At 36.4% G+C, this 22877-nt stretch overlaps 3 protein-coding genes across 4 annotated transcripts in view; all 3 read right to left on the bottom strand.

Annotated features, from left to right (window-relative positions):
- Positions 1 to 2002: 2002 nt before the first annotated feature.
- On the bottom strand, positions 2003 to 3445 carry LOC135946367 (caspase-like). The gene is made up of 2 exons (XM_065494577.1): positions 2942 to 3445; positions 2003 to 2715 (listed from the first exon to the last, which is right to left on the bottom strand). Exons 1-2 carry the CDS (start codon positions 3429 to 3431, stop codon positions 2357 to 2359), a joined length of 849 nt encoding a protein of 282 aa, XP_065350649.1. The 5' UTR covers positions 3432 to 3445; the 3' UTR covers positions 2003 to 2356.
- Positions 3446 to 5143: 1698 nt separating this feature from the next.
- On the bottom strand, positions 5144 to 6479 carry LOC135946947 (caspase-1-like). 2 transcript variants are annotated; one of them, XM_065495445.1, is made up of 4 exons: positions 6198 to 6479; positions 5881 to 6140; positions 5428 to 5742; positions 5144 to 5370 (listed from the first exon to the last, which is right to left on the bottom strand). In XM_065495445.1, exons 1-4 carry the CDS (start codon positions 6362 to 6364, stop codon positions 5150 to 5152), a joined length of 963 nt encoding a protein of 320 aa, XP_065351517.1. In that variant the 5' UTR covers positions 6365 to 6479; the 3' UTR covers positions 5144 to 5149. The 2 variants fall into 2 exon arrangements, with proteins under 2 accessions (XP_065351517.1, XP_065351519.1); XM_065495447.1 differs by having other exon boundaries at positions 6222 to 6479.
- Positions 6480 to 14648: 8169 nt separating this feature from the next.
- Positions 14649 to 22877, bottom strand: part of Pde6 (phosphodiesterase 6) — a 34162-nt gene continuing 25933 nt past the window's right edge. Inside the window, exons 10-20 of the mRNA XM_065492900.1 lie at positions 22307 to 22447; positions 22053 to 22155; positions 20836 to 20962; positions 20331 to 20436; positions 20116 to 20259; positions 19651 to 19830; positions 17859 to 18012; positions 17652 to 17797; positions 17516 to 17599; positions 17251 to 17460; positions 14649 to 15689 (exon numbers count right to left, since the gene is read on the bottom strand). Of these exons, the coding sequence (XP_065348972.1) occupies positions 15360 to 15689; positions 17251 to 17460; positions 17516 to 17599; positions 17652 to 17797; positions 17859 to 18012; positions 19651 to 19830; positions 20116 to 20259; positions 20331 to 20436; positions 20836 to 20962; positions 22053 to 22155; positions 22307 to 22447 (1725 nt within the window). The 3' untranslated portion in view covers positions 14649 to 15359. The remainder of the gene's footprint in view (positions 15690 to 17250; positions 17461 to 17515; positions 17600 to 17651; positions 17798 to 17858; positions 18013 to 19650; positions 19831 to 20115; positions 20260 to 20330; positions 20437 to 20835; positions 20963 to 22052; positions 22156 to 22306; positions 22448 to 22877) is intronic.

The following is a 22877-nucleotide window of genomic DNA, read 5'->3' as shown; positions in this document are numbered from 1 at the left end:
AATGTTTATAAATTGCGGTGCACATGCAACCACCGCGAAACACATTGATTTCTTTTCTACTTTGAGCAATAATTAGTTAAACGAAAATCAGTTCAGCATGTCAGAGGAAAATTATCAAAATTAAATTGTTTTTTTTTAGAAGCACGCAAGATTGTCATAATTTTTTCGGTTGAAATTTTGGAAATTTAAACCAGCAACCTAAAACATAATCAAGTGTGAAGTATTTAAGAAATACAGAAAAAGTAAAGTTTTTCGATAAGCACTGAGCATAATTTAATTTCAACTTGAGAAAATTTTAGGTCTATTATTTGCTAAAAACAACCCATCTTTGATATCTGTTTTAAAAATCATAAAATTAGAATTCTATCTATTAAAGAGAGAAAATTTTAATTATATCAATACGCTCCTTTCTAGATTGGAAAATATCAAGTAACTTTATTACCATTTGGTTTGTCACCACCACCTTGGACAAGTCAACATACAAAACCAATAACTTCATTAAACATATTTATTTTTCACTAAAACGTATTTCGTAGTAACTTTCTGGGTATTTTTACCCTCACAATTAATTAATAATAAATCATCATTTTGTAGATTGTAAAAGGATGTTTTGATTTATATTTTTTGGTATAACAATTATTTCTTGACAAAAATCAGGTCCTCAGTTTGGACGTAAATGTAGGAATTTGTTTCAAATTCTCAGCATCGCTCTCACACTTGAAGGCCACGTAGGCAATGACTTCCGTCACGATGGAAAAAATTCTTTTCGCATTGGTGTCCTATTTCATCAGCTTCAAGCTCAGCGCCTTCATGAACCAGGAACCTTTAACCTTATTTCTTATAGAAACCCGGAAATGAGTCAACAGCAATGGTCGTGCCTTTGTCCTTTTTCTCGCCCCTGCAAGCCCGAACGAAAAAGAATTTCAGTTTGCCTGCCAGCGAGGCGCATTTTTCTGGCATGATCATTTCAATCAGGGTGTCTAGATGGCACGTATTCCATCCCGAGCGTGTAGAGAATGCTCCCCTTTTCCTCGACATATTTGCCGTGTGTCAGAATTGCCTCACGAGATGTAACCGCATGAGCTGAATTATGGCAATTCCTCGAATTCCTATAATACCTTTTTAAATTGAAAAATATTTTGACCAAAAATTAAAACACAGTGACTTTAGTTGCTTGTTGACTTAAAATTAAGCGGAAAAAATAAATTAGCTTAAATTCAAAATTATATTTCTTCAACATAATAATAAAAGACGGTGATTGATAGCGTAGAAAATCTGCAGGAATACTTGAAAGAATTAGATGAGAGTCAGAGGAGCTGTCAAAAGTCAAAGAAAAACGGGAAATTCAATGACAAATATAAATTTTCCGATATTAAAAATAAAAACAGCATGTAGAACTTTAGAGTTAACAAAATATTCTCAATTATAATTCAACTTTTTGTAGTTATAACATTGCAAGACATCACGTGGTTTAAAGTTCAAATTCACAAGTATAATTAAAATAAATTAATTTGTTAATTTCGACTTTTTAGCATTTCAATTATTCAGCTTTTTGCCGATTGTAAAATCAGTAAATAATTCCAGATGAATTTAACGAGAACTAAAAACAAGGTAAATAAATTATTTTAGAATTTTCGGAACGTCTTTTTTATAACCTCGATCCCCAGGTTCCAATAACACTCCGCCGGGCGGATATAATGGTGTCAAAATCGTCGCCTTCTTTTCTTCTATCCGCACCGAAATCTTTGATTGGTAATGACGCTAGAAAGATGCAAAAACCAGCAAAGAGGCGAGTTGGCCTTCCAGCCCGTTTAGCTATTTGAGTAATTTACCTTTTGCCTGCCATCTCTGACTTTGGGAAGCCGCAGTTATCCCAGAAATTCTCAAATATCTCGCATTTGCCGTGAATTTCCTTAAAATGCCTTAAATGCCAGTCAACAACGAGTCTAAAAAACAATTTAAGAAATTTATCTTAGACGCTCCATCGCTGCAATATTTTAATCAAAACTAAAATTTAATAAAACTCCTGACGAAACCCCACAAAGAAATGCTAAAAATTAAATTAAATAAAAACCGTAATTTGTATATAATTCATTGGCAAAAATGCCATGCCAAATTTATTAAAATATTTCAAGCATTAAAAGTTATTTCCGTTATTTCTTGACAAATATAAGTTCCTTTGTCAGTGTGGTCGTGATGGACGGTACTTGCTTCAAATCTCCAGGATTTTGGTACTTCAAAGCCATGCGAGCAATAACTTCTGTCATGAGAGTCAAAAAACTTGTGGTGTAACTCTTTTCCTTTGAAAGTACTTCTTCTATCGCCCTTACCAACAAAGAGCCTTCTTCCTCATACCTCATGGCAATGTAACCTGAAAAAAAAATTGGAAAACCTTCACTAATTTAATATTACAAAAAGTACCTCGTGCTCTAGACTTTGCAATTAAGAAATCTTTGTAACTTGGAATCTTGACACTCATAGGCTTTGTACGAAAAAAAAAGAAACCGCCGTGATCTACTTTATCGCCATTGGAAGCCTGGACGAAAATTAATTTCGGTTTGCCTGCCAGGGATAGGCATTTATCAGGTGTGATCATCTCCATCACAGTACTGAGTTGGAATGCTGCATCACTTCCATAAAGGAATTCGTCTACACCGTGGGTTAGAATCACCACTGCCACACAGTCAGCGTTTGAGTGATCGGCATTGGCAATCTCTGAAACAATTTTTGGAAGTATTATTATATAAGTTGGATAGGATCGATGTGAAGCTACAATTTCTAACGTAACACAATTGTGTCCTATGCTATTTATAATTTTATAAATTAATCGAATTTGTATCTAAATTAAATTGGGTGGCACTATTTGCATTTAAATGTAAGTGTAAATAGGAGCTGAAGGACACAGCCACGCACATAAATTAGAAGCTAATCAAATTAAAACCTGTTTTAATGGCAGTAAATAGATTAGAAACTCTCAAGTCATTGTAGACCGTCACTTCAAACGAGTGCATGTTGAACACGTGCTCCAGCCTTTCTACGTCCTTTTTGGTTCCTTCCCTCGTGTGAAGATTCAGGTACGGATTAAATCTATTGTGGTTGAAAATGATGGCCTTTCCGCGCTTTTCGTGGCTCATCTTGTACTGTTGCAAACCGTCGACGGTTGCACTACTGGGCAGTTCGCTAGAAGCAGGAAACGTACAATAATACAACGTGCAATTTCTAAGTGAAAATAGATCGTACAAATTCTTCAAACTCTCAACTAGTTGCGACACAACTACTCCGTCTCCCGTGTCCGCACCCTTGAGGTGCATTTCCTCGCTCCAGGAGGGGTCCAGCTCCTCATCACTTGGTTTACTTATTGATTCAGTCTTCTGATCCTCCTCCTCGGTTTGCGATTCGAAATTGTTTTCAACCTTTTTGTTTTCACTCATCTTCGAATGCACCAGATCGCCTGCGAAAAAAATAGGAACTGCCTCAGCTGACGATAGCTATTGGCTATTGCTCAACTGCTGCTCTCTGCTTTCCTCGAAAAATGGTAGTGGTGTAGGTCAAGCACCACGTGGGGGTAGTTCTCACCACCCTCCACCTGTCCGCACATGCGCACGACGAGAGTTTAGTTATATGAATAATTTATTTTTACTTTGGGCAATAATTATTTTCGTTGAAATTTGAACCAACAGCCGAAAAAATAAACAAGTATGACGTAAATTTAGAAATATAGAAAAGCAAAACAGCTTAATATGCTCCGAGCATATTTAATTTCAACTTGAAGTTTAAAATTATTTTTCGCAGTGAATGAGGTCTAATTATTATTATTTGCTAAAAACAACCCATCTTTGATATCTGTTTTCAAAATCATAAAATTTGAGTTCTATCTATTGTGAATTTAATTGCAACTTAGTCAGGAGTAATCTAGCTGATTAATTGTCCAAAAATTTATCGTTCCTTCGCGTACCCAGGCATTAATTCGGGCCGCAGGACAGAACTCCCCAGTAGTTACCCCTCCGGTGAAGCCGTGCCCTTTCAGGATTTTTCTGACACCACCAACTTTAATTAGTTCCCAAAGTTGGAAATGGAAGATTTTGAATTTACGTTAAAAGAATAACTTAAGAAAATGGAATTTAATTGTTAAATATAAGTTTTAGACGAGCGGTTCAAGATCGCGTAGTTTCTTTAATTACTAGGGTAAAATAATGAAAGAGACCAGTTTAGGTTAAATACAAGTAACATTATTATTTAAGCTGGTACTTTAAAAGATACAGCAAAATTTTATATTTGGTTTAATAATTATTGAATATATTTCACCTTGATATTGACTCAGTTAAGAACGTTATTGAATTAACCGAAATACAATCAGGAACTGAATATTAAATGAATTAAACTTTACAATATTGAATTCGAAAAGAGGAATTAATAAGCTCAGTTAACTATAAGTTTCTCACCACTCACTCTGCCAATTAAAGAAGAATAGCTGCGGACGTCTCCCACACTAGCCCGTTGTAACGCGTGGAAAATGAACTCTCTAGTAACTCGAGTGTCATTTGGTCCGCGGTTATATAGTGGCAAGTGAGGGGTTTGCCCAATGGAAAACATGGCGGAGGGTAATCGAGTAAACAATAGATTAACTTCACTATTACAAATGGACATAAATATCCTCTATTGAAAATATTGTTGAATCAAGGACATTGAGGATTTAATGGAATAAATATGTTTTGGTCCTCAATGAGATTACTTTGTATTTAAAACAATATAATTCGAGTGTTTGGCAATTTACTTGTAATCACTTGTGGTACAAATAAGAGTCAGTTATTGTTAGGCGAACAATATAATTTAAATTAAAGTGGTTTTTAAACATCTACTAATAAAAGTACCATAAGGGATTCACACTATAAAAGAAAATTTTAATTATATCAATATGCTCCTTTTTAGAATGAAAAATATCAAGTAACTTTATTACCATTTGGTGTGTCAACACCACCTTGGACAAGTCAGCATAAAAAGCCGATAACTTCATTAAACATATTTATTTTTCTCTAAAACGTAATTATTAGAAACCTTCTGGGTATTTTTTACCCTCACAATTAATAATAAATCATTATTTTGTAGATTGTAAAAGGATGTTTTGATTTATATTTTTTTGGTATAACAATCATTTCTTGACAAAAATCAGGTCCTTAGTTAGTCTGGACGTAAAGGTAGGAATTTGTTTCAAATTCTCAGTATCGCTCTCACACTTGAAGGCCACGTGGGCAATGACTTCCGTCATGATGGAAAAAATGCTCTTCGTGTTGCTATCCTCTTCCATCAGCTTCATGCTCAGCGCCTTCATGAACCAGGAACCTTTAACCTTGTTTCTTATAGACACGAATCCTGCAGGGGAATAAGAGTAAAAAAACTGTTCCTTTTACGGATTTAATTTTCACGTACTTGGTATTGTAGATTGAGCGATGAAGAAATCCGCGTAGGTTGGAATCTTTTTGTAAGACTTTACCGGGAATGAGTCAACAGCAATGGTCGTGCCTTTGTCCTTTTTCTCGCCTCTGCAAGCCTGAACGAAAAATAATTTCGGTTTGCCTGCCAGCGACGTGCATTTTTCTGGCGTGATCATTTCAATCAGGGTGTCTAGCTGGTACGTTCCATCCCGAGCGTAGAGCACGCTTCCTTTTCCTTCGACATATTTGCCGTGTGTCAGAATTACCACTGCCACACAGTCGGAATTGGAGTGATCGCCCTTGGCTATTACTGTAATTATATTAAACAAATAGGAGACGGTGTTTTAGTCAATAAGTGAAGGGTTGATGTGCAATACGAAAGACAAAAATTACTACACAATTATGGTGAAAGTTGAAAATAAAGTAAGACTTTTCTTGAAGCACTCACTTGTTTGCACGGCGTACTGTATGTCTCCTACTGTCAAATTGTCATAAACCTCGACCTTAAACGAGTGTTTCTTGAATGCTTGCTTCAATCTTATTACGTCCCTTTCGGTTCCGTTCCTTGGGTCTAGGTACAACTTGGCATCATAATGGAAGTGGTTGAAAATGATGGCTTTTCCGCGTTTTTCGTGTCTCATGTTGTAGAACGGGTCCTCTTTAACCAAAGGTTTCTTTTTTTCCCGCCGTTTTCCATTTGTATTTGTCCTAGAAGCGGAAATAATTTTATTAAGTGCACTCAAAAAGCACCACGCTACAACGTACACTTTTTTAAATGTCTCAACCAACCCTTTAACCGCGTCAGTCACCCCGTCTTCCGTGTCCTCCTCTCCAGGGTCGGTTTCCTCGTCGCTTGAGTCACTGATTGTTTCAGATTTATCTTCTTCGGCGCCCTCTCCAACACCTTTTTCATCCCTTTTGTCTTCACTCATGGCGATTTAACTTTAATTTTGGTTTTTGTAAGTTTAAAAGCCGCGTAAAACCTAAGACGGAGTGAGAGAGAGCTAACTAAGCAGCTGATTCAAGGCGTGACTCAACAAACTGATTTTAGTATAGCACATCATGCTCAAGTACGATCAAGCTTAACGTGGCATCTGGCAACCCCCACTCTCTTGCCGAATATTATCTTTTGGGAAGGATAAAAACTCGCTTACTGCGGTGTATGCAACTTGCGAAGCATGCGTGCTCACAAAATCACATAATGTTACCTGTAAACAACGCTCTTTTTTTCTTGAACACAATATTATTCAAGATTTGATTTCGCTTTTATGTTTACACCACGTTATTGCATGGTGTTTGCGTGAAAACTTTATTATTTAATAACAGCAACAACATCTAACAGGACCAAACAGGATATACAAACTTTATATTGAAAGTTAAAAACATTAAATTACAATATACTGATTTAAATGAATAAATTTTACGAGATGGCTCAACCCTGCGTTGATTTACTCAGGACGAAATTCTGAGAAGGAAAATCAATTGTCACGCACTCGTTTCAGCCCTTCAAAATCATACCGCATAGTATTTGGTGCAGATAATTCAGAATATTAAAGTGGAATGATACTGGGCAACAATTGAAAATTATTTAAATTGTTGGATGCCTTAAACAATTGACCGATAAACAATTTGTTCAACAATTTGCAATAATAAAAAAGGACCTTCCTACAGTAAAAATTCAAATTTTGCCAATTTTCTCCAAAATTTACAGTGCACGAACATATTTTCTTGGCATATTCCGATTCCTCTCGTGGATATTTGTCCAATTGTGTATGCCACTTATTGGGGAAACTCTTGGTTTTGAAATAAAATCGGATTTCAAGTAAGGAGACAGCCATTACCATTTGAAAAGCGCGGTAGCTTCCCAGCCAATTTTCTCAAAAAATTACAGCGCTCCTTAGGTCAATTTAGGCTTTAACTGAATCCTAAGGGATGAGTTTATGCATTGGCAACAAGCATTTTCCAGGCTTTTCCAGTATCATTCCTCTTTAAGTGATGATTTCAACTGTCCGACTGAGCAACAATCGAAAAGAGGAAACAAATGACTAAATCTTCTCAACTTTAAAATAAATGAACAGATTAAAGAGAGGGCTGATACAACAATTAAAACCTAGAAATGCTTGTTGCCGATGCATGAACAGAACTCATCGTTTATAATTAATTTTTTTTAGAAAAGTGGCTGCAAAGTTAGCATGCTTTTCAAACGGTGAGGACTGTCTCCTTACTTGAAATCCTATTTTATTTCACAACAAATAAAGAGTTTCCCTAAAACGACGAGAGGAATCTAAATCTGCCAAGAAAATGTGGTCAATCGATGGAAATTTTAGAGAAAATTTGAAAAAATTGAATTTTTACTGCAGCGCAAGCTCCTTTTTTTAAGAAAATAAATTTTTTGGTTATTGTAAATGGTAGAACTAATTGTATATCGATCAACAATTCAAATAGTTTTCAATACCATTATTTTATATGGATATCGGATTATTACACATTTTCCTCTTTATTGTGAAAAGAGTCCTACACGAAAGTAATAGTGGTCATCGGTCATAGTAATATAATTATTTATTTGTTAATAAACTCCAACTTGATCAGATGAAGAGACTTGATTCAACAAATCGTGCTTCCTGTGTGGATTACGAAACGCGGTATTCATGTGCGCCGACAAATTTTTCCACCTTTTTTACTCCCAAAATGTAATGAAACAAATTATATATGAGGCTTCATTGTCATCTATTATTAAATTTCCTTTGTTGAATTTTACCATAATTGAGCTGGTGGGGGAAATGTTTTCCTCGTTTGTTAATTTCAAACACTTTTTTCTTTTAGTTTATTTTATGGTGGATCGGCATAGACAGAGCGGTAATTGAAAATTATTTGAATTGTCGAATGCAATTAAAGCAGTCGATCGATAAACAATATGTAATGATCAATAAATGGCCTTGCTACAATTAATATTCAAATTTTCTCCTACATTTACAGCGCGTATTGACCACATTTTCTTGGCAGATTTCGATCCCTCTCGTTGAGATCTGACCAAAATGTCCAAACCTCTTTTAGGGAAACTCTTTGTTGTGAAATAAAATAGGATTTCAAGTAAGGAGACACTCCTCACCGTTTTAATAACTTTTCAGTTACTTTTCTAAAAAATAATACTGTGAAGAAATTATCTGACGTGAATTAATTACGAGCCCCAGTTGTTTCGGTAAGATCTTGTGTAAGGTGGGGAGCATGGCGGCTACAAATCAATTTTGGAATTGGCCGCTTTGCGCATGATCCCGCCATAATTAAATTTAAGGGTGTTCTTTAGAAAATGAGATCATGCATTGGCAACATGGGTTTTCCAGGACTTTTCAGTTTTAATCCTCTTTAAGCAGTTTTTAAATCTGAGACCATGTTAAGAAGATTTCGAATAAAAGCACTTTCTTTAAACATTCATCTTTTATGATAATACATCGATTAAAAGCTAATTATCCCAATAATTTATTCGATCATAATTTAGAATTAATTACTATTAAATATACCATAACATCATTATTCATTTTATTAAGTGCACTATGATTTCCCTCCATTAGAGCTGGAAAATTAATGGCTCATTGAAAACGACAAAATCAAGATTTCATTTATTTCCCGTAAGTGCGGGAGATGTCTCAAGTAAATTTTATTATTTTAGTAGGCATTTGGATAAAAATGGGAAAAATGGTCATTAAATTATATTGACCTACGCGTTTCTAACATTACTAATCACTCAAGAAATCAAAATTATGTAATTTATTATTCGTTGGAATAATTTTAGCTTTTGAAACAAAAACCAACTATTATATAACCTTGTGGAACTGTGTCGGGGCTGGAAAAAAGCAGCATTCATGCTCATTATACAGTATGTTAGGTAATAATAATAGTCACTTTTAGAAAATCGACGCATTTGGTGTGCATTTAGAGAGCTTTCGTACCAGCCTTTTATGGTGTTGCCATGTCCCAAGAAATGGACAAAGTGTGAAAAGGGTTGTTCATATTTATGACAAACTGTCAGACGGAAGTTGCGACACGAAATATTTTCAAAGCCACTCAACCACTTACGGCTCAGCCTAAAATACACACATAACTGACAAAATACACCCTCGTCTAATAGCAAACATCTGCTGTGCCTGCATTATCCTCAAATATCAATATTTCATAATTTTTTCGAGAAAGATGTGATTCCTTTGTACTTTTTACGAAGGTATGTTTGTGACTTTTATTTTGAAAGAAAATATTTTGTGTGTGAGTTGGACAAAAACCTATATTTTGTAATCTTGAACTGTCCAATAGGGACCCGGACACTCACATTCTTTCAAGCAACCATTATTATCGCAGAAGAAAATAAATGCAAGCAAATAATATATAAGGAGGGCTATTTATTTCAAATTTTCAAAAATATTAATATATACTCTCGCTTCAGTCAAGCAAATGTTAGGTTCACGAGGAGAATTTGTTATTGCTTTTATTTTACGAAAATTTGATTATAAAAACATTATGCAACAAAGCATTTAAACGTGTACAATAGCTTCAGAGCTTTCAGTCAGCTTAGTATCGAGCAGCAGTGAGGACCTCAGTCATGTCGTAGCGTCACAAAAGTCGGGACAAATTTATCAAGAATGTTCCCTCCAGGTCAGTTAATCTCAATAATTCTAATTAAAGGCTGATGTTAGAGATCAGTACCCGACAATTTACTTATAGATTTGAATTCCTGTTTCTCCGCAATCAGAATATTGCATTATTTGAATTATTATTATTATATATGACTGTCGGATCCTAATCTCATCTTTTATTCTTGAAGAATTCATTTCTTTTATTCTTGAAGAATAAACAGCCGAGCTTTTGATTTAATCTCAAGTTTCTATTTTGTTGTAATTATTTGCGTCCGGTTGAGACGAAGGATCGAAACATTTAAGTGAATTTTAGCAAGAACTGTAACAGTACCATATATGTTGTAAACGCTGAGGCAGCGACTTTTTTAGACAGTATATCTGCATGATTTCAATATCTTCAGGAGCAGCAAAAAATCGGTTTATCGGGGGTGTTAAATTATTAATTATTCCACTTGGTTTTCACATGATAATTGTAAGTATTATAATTATAGAATAATTATATCATAATTAATACTATAATTATAATTATATCATGTTTATATAGTAACGAGTAATTGTAATCACTTGTGTAATATCTTGTATGATTGTAATTCACTCTTGAGAATGTTTGTAAGCCGGCAGGAGGATATTAAACGAGTGATTATAATTATTCCTTACAACATTGAAGTTTAATACACATTGAACTCAACTTCTCTTGAAAATTTTATTACTAAAGCAGTTCTCCCCGAATTTTTAGGCCAATTGGACGCGTTTTTTACGTAGAAATTTTAATGTGACAGTTATATTTCTTGCTTAAGGTTCTTGTCAATAGATTGGGAAATTCCGAGTTTGAAGCTTGGGAATGTGAGCGTTACCTATATATTAGGTATCTCGGGTATCTCAAAAATCTCTGAAAGACGGATTATGTTAATGAAAGGTGGAATGGAGCTCTTGTCTGCGTTGAGATATCATCTTGAAATTTTCACAGCCCAAATTAGTTTTCAATCCTGAACAACTTTTCAACCAAAAAAAAATCGCAGGTCATCTTTCGCGACCTTTTTTGAACATTCAAAATTAAAGGATAATAGCTCCCTTAGATTTTTTCGGGGTTCAGGGCTGAAATGTTGCCCGTGAAATTCTGCACAAGGACATCAAGTTTCATAGATGCAATTCGAATTTAAATTTTAAATACCGGCTCGACCTTTGTGCAGCGAGCTCGTCGAGTATATTTTTGCCGCATTTCATATTTGCTTGGTCACATTAAGGAAGGTCGAAATCGACCTTGATGTGACTCAGAGATAAAAATTTCGAAAATTTCCAATTTCACCGAACTGGATGTCTTTCGTTAGGTTTTTAACGCTGTACAAATCAATTTTAAAGCCAAAACCACCGAATATATAACATTCCTAAAACCGGTCCTTGAAATATGTATCGAAAAGCCATTAATCTTGACGTAATATGTTAAAAATGTTGAAATTTTTGATGTATGAAAAGATCCTTCTGTTTATTACAAATAAAGTTAATATTATATAAGTGTTGAAAATAAACGATCTTCATGTTCTTACAATAATTATTCTGGCTCATTTCGCTCTGAGTGAAGAAAGAAAGCGATCCGGCCCAGAGGTCAAAAATCGTAGGAAAAAAACAATAATAAATGGAACTCAATACTTGTGCAATGGTATATTAATGTACATGTATTATTAAAAGCAATAACAACTTTATAAAAGTTTTACCTAAATAAATTAGGAAACAAAACTGTTTTTCAAATAGAATATATGTTTAGTTGTCAGTGCATTTTGAAAACATAATTTTCATTGTAAAATACTTTATTATCAACACTAAATAAGAACTTCATGTGCATACAAATCAGAAGAATTTATATGTTCATTCAAACTTTTAACCATTTTTAATATCACGTCAGGATTAATACCTAACACAAATATTTCAAGGACCGCGGTTTCAGGATTTTCATTTGGTATTTTTGGCTTTATATTGAAGCTGAAACAGCGGTGAAAACCTAAGAAAAGACAGAAAAAAACGGAGTTGGAAATTTCGATATTTTATATCTCTGGGACCCGTCAGGGAAAGACCCTGAGGTCGATTTCAACCTTCGTAGATTTGTCAATTGACAATTTTACAGTTCTAGCAAACTTTGCTTGCTTGATTTTGTAGCCAATTTTTAGATGCTTTTTGAGACAAAAGGAACGAATCAGGGGTGGATAGTAAAATTATAACCGAACCATCTTAATCTGAATTATTACCTTTCTAGAGTTCAAAATGTACTCAAATGTTTTGATCCAGTAGTCTCTCTACCTGACGTTCACTTATTTATATTTTAACTTAACGTACTACTATTATTCTCAAAAGTTTCTTCATTTACTCGTAGGGCAAGGAGATATTTCAGGGAACTCAGCCTCAGGCAACTGGCGCAACCAGCAATGTCCACCGCCTGGAAATCAGAAGAACCCAATTGGTCATGGCACACATACACCTTACGAGGCATCCCCAACAAGAAACACTCCTTCACGTGTCTTCTTTAATAGCGCATCCTCAAGACAAGTAGCTTCTGGGAACACTCCTTCTGGCATTGGGCGCATTAACCTGCCATGTCCACCAGCGAGAAACCAGGAGATCCCAAATGGTCGTGGCACACCCGTACCTTCAAGAAACACGCCATCACGTGTCTCCTGGAATCACCCATCCTCAGGACAAGTAGCTTCTGGGACCCCTTCTGGCATGGGGCGCCACCTGCCATTTCCCCCAGCCAGAAACCAGGAGGCCCCAAATGGCCGTGGCTCATCCACACCTTCACGTGTCCACTGGAATGACCCTTCTTCGGGACAAGGAGGAAATTCTGGGAATAACAACCCTTCTGGCATTGGGCGCCACCTGCAATTTCCACCAGCCAGGAACCAGGAGACCTCGAATGGTCGTGGCACAGCCACGCCTTCAAGAAACATTCAAGTCAATCAAAGACAACCAAATAATTTCGTTAGGAATGGAACGACGGCAATTGGTGGCTTAAGACATCAAAATGCAGCACCTTCAGCCCCGCTAACTGCCAGAACTCCTGCTCCCCGTTTTCCTTGGCCTGAGTGTCCATTCGAGGACGAGAAAGGTGAAAGTGATTACTTGTCTACAAAAGTGGAGGAATTGGACCAACCGGAACTTAATGTCCCCGCCAGTCAGGCCCAGTGCAATCCACCACGCTGCCAATCGAGTGGGCAGGACCAATTCAGTTCACAGACGCAAAATTTAATAGCCGAATTCAATGTTGATCTTCAAAGCGTTGTTAGGTTTCGACATTTATTGGGCTTAGCGAAAGTGATTTACCAGATGGTAGCTACATACCATCAAATTCCAGAGCCATTTTTTAATTCTGATGGGTTTCCGCCACGTGGTCCTAAATATTCAAAAAAAGGAATTAAATTACTGTGGAACATTGATTTCTATTCGAGTGATACAAAGACAATCGAAAGCATCGAACCTTACTTTACAATAGAAAATGCAAATACCAGGACTCTACAACTAGCATATGTTACTATTTGCTCCGATGATAAAGACGAAAAGCAAGCCTTGGATGATCTTAGACTTAAATTCAGGCTGTACTGTGCACAAAAAGGTATTGATTTAAATATTATTAGAGTTTTGCCCTTCGCATGGAGAGCAAATAGTGAACGCTTGACTTTACCAGAAGAACTGAAGGATTTGCCATTCAATCCACGTGAATACCAGATGTTGCTGAAAGCAGTCAGTACTACCGTTGCGCCTCTTACTGCTAGCCACAGGGTGCCTAAAATTTTCTATTAATGTAATATTCGTCTTTAAAACGAAAAATCTGTGTACTTGCGCTCAAGACGAAAAGTCATTTATATTTTTGTATATAAAATAATTTTGGAGACTAAAACTATATGATTAGTCAGAACTAGAACTTGATAGATATATTTTTACAAGTTGTCATGGCTGTCCAATATATATTCTGTGGTATATACAAAAAGTTTCATTACGAACCTAACAACGTAAAAATGTAATTTTTGTGGTGATGCTTATAAAAAATGTAATATTCATAAGTGTACTGCAAGAATATTTACTTTTAGTGAAGCAGCAAAATGTTGTTTAAATTATTAAATTTAATTTTCGTTTTCGGGGCCGGATTTACGTGACGCGCAGATATGGCTTCTGGTAGAGTACGGCGGGAGAGTTACAAACGTAAAATTAAATTAATTTATCACGAAAATTTTTGTAGCTATTTCTTTAACAGCTGTTAAATTGCGAATCAACCGTTAGATGGCACATCAGGCTAACGGAAATGTAACAAAATACGCGGGAATGAAATTATTCGGTCGGCACGCCTCTTTTTCGACGATTCTGATTGGCCGCTGAACTGTCTCCTGATTGGCCTCCATTGTTTCGACGCCATATTGACTTCTGACACGCGGGAACCAACACAGATCGCAACCTGGCCCCCGGTGGTTTTGTGAACCATTTAATTAAAAATAATTATTGTGCATTTGAAGCTAGCAATTTAATTAGCAGTTGTGCACTAGTATACATTATATATTTTTTTAAACATATAGTGATTTCGGTTATATGGAAATTAATAATAAAAAGATATTTTACTTTCAACAAATTTATTTTATTTTTTAACACCTACATGAACTGTAGCCATTAAAAGCCTAAACTTGGTAGTGATCCATCGTGTTATCTTTTAAAAGTTAATTTTGAATTAATGCTTGAGAAACATGGAACATCATTGTCTTCCTTACATCTACACAGTCTTTTTAATTTAGATGTCATACAACTTCTTGATTTTAGTACAGCTTTTATGCACAACAGTTGTGATTTTTTTTCAGTACAAAATATAAAGTGTGACGATTTAAGCGGCATTGAATTTATTTATATACATGGTTTGTCATCATTTTAAAAATTTGACTTAATTTTATTTATTTGGTTTTTAAAAATATTATTTAATAATCGACTATAGGCCGTGACCTACTATACAAAGTTTACATTGCAAATATTACTGCAGCTGCTTGGTTTTTTGCAGAAAATCAAATAATCCTGAAATTATTGTCGGTATATATATATTTTCTCTCGGTCGCTTTTATCAAATTGAAAATTAGCAACTGCAGCATCTTCGGAAATCTTATACACACTTTGACTAGATTATTATTTAATGTTTTCGCAGAAAATAACTAATTTCCTTGGAGCACGCGTGAGATTCATTTTTCTCATTAATTTTGAGCTTGATTAAATTTCGGGAACACCGACCATTAAACCAAACACAAATCTTAATGCTACACATTACTCGGAGTCCCGCTCCTCACATAATGATGCACTTTTTCTTCTTCTTCTTGAGCACCTCAGCCGGCGAGGCGCATCCATTTCTCGTCTCTACAGCCGACTGCTCCGATTTGGCCGAGCTCACCGGCGACTGGGCCCTTGCTTCTGTGATTGTCTTCTCCGGCCTGGCGCACTCAGACTCCGGCGGACTGTACTCTTTAGTTGGGGTTGGTGGACTCGTCTTGGCTGAAGTGCCCTTGTCGAAAGATTTGTCTTTGGATTTGAATGTGTAGTGGCGCAGGCTGCTGAAACGGTGCCCGCCGTTCCGCTTCGAGTTTCGCGACAGACGGCCTGGGTGCTCGGAAAATTGCTGCAAGCAGTGCAATGAGACAGGAGGATTTATGAAAATGATGAATAGTTTTTTACGATGGATGAATCGAGAACTTTTAAATAAATATTCACTTTTGAAAGAATATAAGAAGGAAATTTGGTTGATTTGTGACGAGTTGGCGCAATCTTATCGTCAGCTTCGCCTAGTCATCTTTTCACCTTAAATTTAAGAAATTTAATTAACCTAATGTAGGATTTTGTTTTAAATTCCTTTTCTGTGAAATATTATTGAGCAAGAAAAAAATAATGCACGTGTATAGAAATAAAAATCGGATTTTATTATGTAGTGTCAATTTATTTACCAACTGACGCTCTATTATTTCTTAATGAGAATTGTGAAATGCTGGCTAACAAAAGGGGGCGTTTCACGCACTTTCCCGCTGTCAATTCTCGATTTGTTACACAAGAGGCGGCCTAATTTCATTTAATTGTCATTTTAAATACGTTTTCATTGTCAGATAAATTTGAAATTTTCGCGTCGGTAGGCAATGAATTATTTGTCTTTGTAAAACACTACAAAATTTCATTGTGTTATGACAAAAGGGTCCGAGTTTACCTCTGAAAATCATAGAAATGGAAATGAATGAGATGAAAACTGAATAAATTAACTTAATTTTTGATATCATTATTTTTCCCAAAGAAAATTTAAAGAAATTTTCAGACGAATTTTGTGCAAAAAAGGAAAGTTAAGATTTGCTCAAAAGGAAAAAACTGTAAATTTAATCAGCTTTCTGAATATAGATCGTTTTAGACGCTACTATCAACTGGTGAATTTTAATCAGGCCCCTTTAAAAAATCTGCAATTGACCAGTTGCATAAACCCTTAGTTATTAAAGCCGCCAACAGATGGCGCAACCACAGACTTTCTTAAAAATTTTGTTTTAAGCGGTTTTAAGGTATTTCCGCTGCGATTTCAGACTCAATCTAGCTATTTTGCTTTTTTTAATTAATTTGCTATTTTTTTACGTGCTAAAAACCAAAATCGGTTCAGCTATTCGCCGTAGAAACGTTGTAAAAGATTTTTTTATTTCAAAAAATAGTTTTTCACGATTCTACGGCGATTGGCTGAACCGATTTTGGTTTTCAGCACGTCAAAAATTAGCAAATTAATTGAAGAATGCACAGTAGCTAGATTGAGTCTGAAATCGCAGCGGAAGTGCCTTAAAATCGAAAGTCTACGGTGGCGCCATCTGTTGGCGGCTTCGAACACTTAGGGTTTATGCAACTGGCGAATTAAAAAAAATAAATAAAACTCAAAAGCAATATTTTTTATATTCTCACTATTAAATTTTAATAATTTTTCTCACCCCGGAGACAATTAATTTACGGTACAATTCGGAAAATTAGATTTTGGGGCACTATTGGTTAGAAGTATGTGGAAAAATTGTTTTGTGTTAGGATTAAGTTTTCATAATGTAATATTATTTTTAAAAAAATAAAAAAACCACTATCATTCTACTTTAAGTAATTTGATGTGATTCTCCAACGTTTCTGTGCTCTTAAATATTTTCGGCACATTATTTAAACAAATTTAAACGCACCTTCTTTTCTTGGTGTAAAGTGGTTACAGTAAATTCAATATCCTCAGGCTCAAACGACTTAGCGAACTCCTCGATGGGCTTGTCGATAGTGTCGTGGTCGATCCACGTGAGACCCATTTCCACCTTTTCCGCCAAATCCTGCCAGTTCTTTCTGTTCTCCATGCAGCCCTCGTACAAAGGCAGCATCCACGGGAATGTGTCGGATAAAACCTGATTGAATTCGCTTTAGGAATAAGGCCTGAAAATGTAAAATCTCCGGGCGAACCTTGTATAACGGCTTGCAAATCACATCGATAAAGCCCACTTGCATTTGGGGCAGTTCGTCTTTTCTCTCTCTGTCCATCATAGCCTGCGAAGACAAAAGTTAATAAGCTTAATAAAAAATGACCAATAATGCTTACTATTGGCTGCTCATTGAGTTTTAATTTTTCCAGGTCGCCCTGGTCGAAGAACTCGTCTGCCACCAACTTGGCCATCTTGTGCTGGATCTCCCACGGTTTGGAGATGGCACTCACGTCGCACGCCGTCATCATCATTCCGCACAAGACTGTAAAACGCACTCAAGTGAAACTACTTGTGCCAGAAGGAATCAGTTGCCTTATATATACCCTCTTTTTTCTCTTCACTCTGCCAGTCAAACTCGCCGTTATCCACCAACTCGAGAAAGTTGCTTCGTTTCTTGAAGTACATGGCCAGGTCGGTGGACAAAATTGCGTTTTCCACCACTTTCATTACGATCCGGTAATCCTCAGTAGAGAGAGCCTGGAATTTTAGAAAATTGGTTACTATAAAAGCTGGAAATTATCTTGCAGTTGAACGTTTTATTTATTTATCTTAAAGAGCAAAGGGCATTAGAATTTTTTACTTCTTTTAATTAATGGATGATCATGGAATCTTTATCAGGGGGGATATTATTTTATTAAATCGAAACTATTCACTGCAACAAGTCAAAAATTATTTTGGACATTTTGTGCAATTTAGAATTAAATAAATAATCAGCTAGTGAAGATTGATTTGATCGAAGGATTAGTTTTGAGTGCGTGAATCTTAGTATCTGTCGTAATTGTTCGCTCTTGATGGGGTTGGAACCCTTGTGACTTGTTCAGCTATTTAGGGGTGGTCATGAAGACATTTTTTTCTAGATTTGTTGTTTACTCTCGGATATTCATGCCCCCCTTTATGTAATGAAGTACAAAAAAATTAATTTACATTTTACTAGGTGCAAAAAGGGGGTTGAAGGGTTGGTTACTGCTTTGGCTATTTAGGGGAGGTTGAGACTGATCTAGAGGTGTGCGGTTTTTGAAAATATTACCGCTAGAAGTTGAAATTTGGGTGAAAATAATTTTTTTAAAGACCAAAAATACAGATTTTCATTTTTTATAATTAAATTGTAAGGAAAAAAAATTACAATCCAGATTTCGACAAATCCGACTATTTTTCTGCACTGTGCAGGTGGGCAATTTTATCATATTTAATATATGTAAATTTTCTAGTATGTGTCATAGATGGGTCAATGGAAAGACGAGTTCAACACGGCGTTCGAAAATTTGCTCTACAATCAAATTTGAACGAAACAAACTCTACAATTTCAAAACTCGAAACCAGGAAATGTGGGAAAGTCGGGGTTTTTCAAAAGCATTTTGGGCTAAATAAGTTTTGTCTTAATACAAATTAAATCATTTAGTGCACCACCATTAAAATTGAATGCTCCGCAAATGTTTTGAAAAGTCAAATTATTTTTTCTGGATATTTACCGTCACTTGACGCAGAGCAAAAATATAAAATCATTGTTCTTCAGGTTAGTCGAATGGCAGGGCATCGATTTGCAAAGCCTTTGAACACGCATGTCGAAATAAAGGGGAACGAAACCCTTCACCGGCCTATATTGCTCGCTGCCAAGAGTTTAAGTGCAGCTCTTAAGAGAAGGGCGCGTTTCGTTTTGTGTTTGTGCGTTAGTGGTTGAGGTGCGCAAATTCCGCGGGGGGGGGGGGGGGGGGCGTACACATTACGCACGTTGCAACTTTAATAAACGAAGTTATGTTTCATTTCCGGCCGCCTTCGGCCCGCCGCGGGGCCAAATAACACAATTCCCTCCTGCTCCACACTGTGCATGAATAAAAAATCAATAATTGCGTCAACTGACGAGCTCTCTTCTCTTCTCTGCTATGTGTTTGCATAGCGAGCGGGCGAACGGGCGAACGGCAGCTTTCTCCCTCGTTCGCGAGCTTTTTCATTTTCATGCCGGGGACTATGCCAAGTAAATCTTGTTGCTCGTGTCTGCTTTTGGCAGACAGACGCCTTCTATTTTATGCAAAACATGACGCGCCGCCGGTGCGTCACAACCTTTTGTGTCGAGTTCGCGACGGCTGCATTCTTTCAAATCTTCGGCGTTAATTGTACCTGGAAAATGTTGTTGCCCTCGCTGTTGAGGATCATGACGCACTGGTCGAAGTGGTGGTGCTCCATGGTGCTGGTCGTGTACAGTATTGCAAGGGGACTTTCCGTCTTTGTCTGGAAAGAGTTGTTCGTGCCTCGGTGGTCCAGGTCGTGACACAGGCACGCAACCAACAGTCCGAAAATCTGGGAAATTCAGTTTTTGGCTAAAAATTATTACTGTAAACAAAAATTTAAAATTCTTGGGATCCTGCAAAGTTTGGGAATTTTTTTCAGTCCAAGAAAAATTCAAAATTTGATTTTTTTTCTTCAAAAATGCTTTGAAAACCATCTGGATTTTACTTTTAAAAAGCTGAAAGATTTGAAACACCCTGAAAATGGGTGAAAAAGTCTAAAATCCATCTAAATTAGCCCAAGGAAACGTTTTAAATTTAATCTTTTCGTTCAATATCATTTTTTAAGTTCAATTACCTCGAGATCCTTCATGAATTGTTCCATGCGTCCAGTTTTGAGCATGGCAAACATGGTCTGGCCGACGTTGAGCGCGTGTCTCCAGTTGTGGTACTTGACCGGACGGTAGTTCTTTTTAACGCTCAGCACCCACCTGCACAGCACCTGTTGAGCAGGTGAAACAATTGCGTGTTGGAGCTTGCCGCTGCCAAATTAATTATGCACGAATAACCCACGTGGTATGGAATGTGGAAACGGTTAATCAGGTTGAGCTCCATGAACATCCGCAAGCAGGCCCGACACGTGTCGTTCTCCTCCAGGCTGAAGTCGATAAACTTGAAACTGTTGTGAGCAGAATTATTGGTTTTTAGTTTATTACATATTTCTAAAAATATGCAGGTTTATTTTTGAAAAGCTGGAGAGGCTTTTCCTTTGTATTTTTATTTTGCAAGACTTTTATTAATGAAATAAATTACGATTAAAATCCTCCGTACTTTCTGATTTTCTTAGAAGCTCTACAAATGTGAAATAAGGCTGATTTGAACATAAAAATATTCTGCTCGGATATCAATTCCGCTTTAAAGAGGATGTTGACAGCGCAAAAAGCCAAATGATGAATTATGCAACCGGCGTAGTAGGTTTGTCGAGCGGGTTGCGTTATAAAGACAACAAGGCGCTCAGCGCGGGCACATTTTTTTTATATATTTCTGTCTCCTCGGAAGAGTTGTTGCAAGTCCTTACCTATACAGATTAAACTTTTCAGCAGACGGAATTTGCTCTTTGTTCAGCTTTTCCGTGTCTTCGCACGAGGCGGCCGCGTGGTATGACAGGCATTCGAGAGCAACCTTTTGCTTGGCCATCAGCTTACCTAAATGCGTTGACAAAAAATTATTTGCAGTTTATTATTTGTATCATTTCCCACGACTGGATTCTTACGAGCATTTAACAGCTAGAAATTTTTTTCCCACACTCGACAGTAATTTTCTCATTAAATAGACAAATAGAAAGCTTCCACTGGCTTAATGCTCTTTTTTAAATTTATTTTCATAAATTGCTGACCCAATTAGTCAAAATCAAAGTTAGAAATTACGAACAAACCTGTAAAAAATGTTAAACATGGACCGCTAAATTACTAAAACTGTTAAGGAATTTTTTTGAAAAGGTTTGTTTGATATTAAAACCTCACTGGTGACAAATATGTCCTAGTGACAGGTGCAAAATGTCTTAAATGGCTGTAAAGAACTATCTATTTAATAAACGAAAGCAAGTTGACAATATTTTCAATGTATTTCTAACCGGAAAAAACCTTTTCAAAAAATTCCTTAACAGTTTTAGTAATTAGCGGACCATTTTTCCACCAATCAAACCTTTTTTACAGGTTTGTTAGTAATTTCTAACTTTGATTTTGACTAATTGGGTCAACAGTTTATGAAAATAAATTTAAAAAAGAGCGAATTTCACCAGTTGCATAAACCCTTAGTGTTCGAAGCCGCCAACAGATGGCGCCACCTTAGACTTTCGATTTTAAGGCACTTCCGCTGCGATTTCAGACTCAATCTAGCTACTGTGCATTCTTCAATTAATTTGCTATTTTTTGACGCTCTGAAAACCAAAATCGGTTCAGCCAATCGCCGTAGAATCGTGAAAAACTATTTTTTGAAATAAAAAAATCTTTTCCAACGTTTCTACGGCGAATGGCTGAACCGATTTTGGTTTTCAGAACGTCAAAAAAATGCAAATTAATTAAAAAAATCAAAATAGCTAGATTGAGTCTGAAATCGCAGCAGAAATGCCTAAAAACCGCTTAAAACAAAATTTTTAAGAAAGTCTGTGGTTGCACCATCTGTTGGCGGCTTCAATAGCTAAGAGTTTATGCAACTGGTCAATTTACACCATTTTATCCGACCCAGAATTTTTAAATTCAACAAATTTCTATAAAAAAAACAATCTGTACTTACAAGCGTTTTCGTACATCTGCGTGTTGTGAATGCCGAGTCCGCAGAAAATTGCAAAGGCCTCGAATATGGAAACATCGCTGTCGTTAAACGGCGTGCCATTCGTCTGCAGACACACACACAAAAGAAGGCAATACGTCAGCGCAGGTGAGAGGAAAGATATATATTGTCAGCACATACGGGCGCGGCGGAGCGAAAGAAGAGAAGAAGGGATTGGTCGCAATTGTTTGATTGGACAGAAGGGAAGAGATACGAACCTTATTGATCATCTGGGCGACACCGATGACGCTCTTCTGCCCATTCACGATAGGCATGCAAAGGATGCTTCTGGTCACAAATCCGTCTTCCTCCTTCACTTCTTGCTTCATCCACGCGGACACGTCGCCAATGTTCAAAATCTGTGGCGGAGGAAAATTTATTTATGGTGCATTCGTCTGCGAGAAAGGAAAGGATTCGGAAGTGCTCAAGGCTCAAGGAGGTTATTTGGGCATATTTTTCGATGGAAAACAACAAATTAAAAGGCTTTTTGGGGATATTTTTTGATAACATTGATTGATAGAAAATAAGGATGTGGGAATTTATAAGCAGGTAAGTTTGTTGCATTAAAAGTTCATGTTTTGAAAAATCTAAGATCCTGACAGTTTGAAAATTATTCAAATTGATTAATTCGAAGGAATGAAGGCAGGTTCTGCTCAATTCAGGTAAAATTGGTTGCCACTGCGCAGATCCAAGATGGCGTCTGAATGTGGAAACAAAACGCTCTCTTTAGATTGCCGTACGAGTGTCAAGAATTTGTTTTTACGATCCAAAAGACACAATTAGTAAAAG

This window comes from Cloeon dipterum, chromosome X, assembly GCF_949628265.1.
Source record: "Cloeon dipterum chromosome X, ieCloDipt1.1, whole genome shotgun sequence".
Taxonomy (NCBI): Eukaryota; Metazoa; Arthropoda; class Insecta; order Ephemeroptera; family Baetidae; genus Cloeon; species Cloeon dipterum.
This window is presented reverse-complemented; position numbering and strand designations above follow the sequence as displayed.

Coding starts and splice junctions, on each gene's coding strand:
- LOC135946367 (XM_065494577.1), bottom strand. CDS start 3,431: ATGAGTGAAAACAAAAAGGTTGAAAACAATTTCGAATCGCAAACCGAG. Junction 2,716..2,941: donor ATTTACTGCCATTAAAACAG/GTTTTAATTTGA, acceptor AAATTGTTTCAG/AGATTGCCAATGCCGATCAC.
- LOC135946947 (XM_065495445.1), bottom strand. CDS start 6,364: ATGAGTGAAGACAAAAGGGATGAAAAAGGTGTTGGAGAGGGCGCCGAA. Junction 6,141..6,197: donor GTTGAGACATTTAAAAAAGT/GTACGTTGTAGC, acceptor TTCCGCTTCTAG/GACAAATACAAATGGAAAAC. Junction 5,743..5,880: donor ACAGTACGCCGTGCAAACAA/GTGAGTGCTTCA, acceptor ATATAATTACAG/TAATAGCCAAGGGCGATCAC.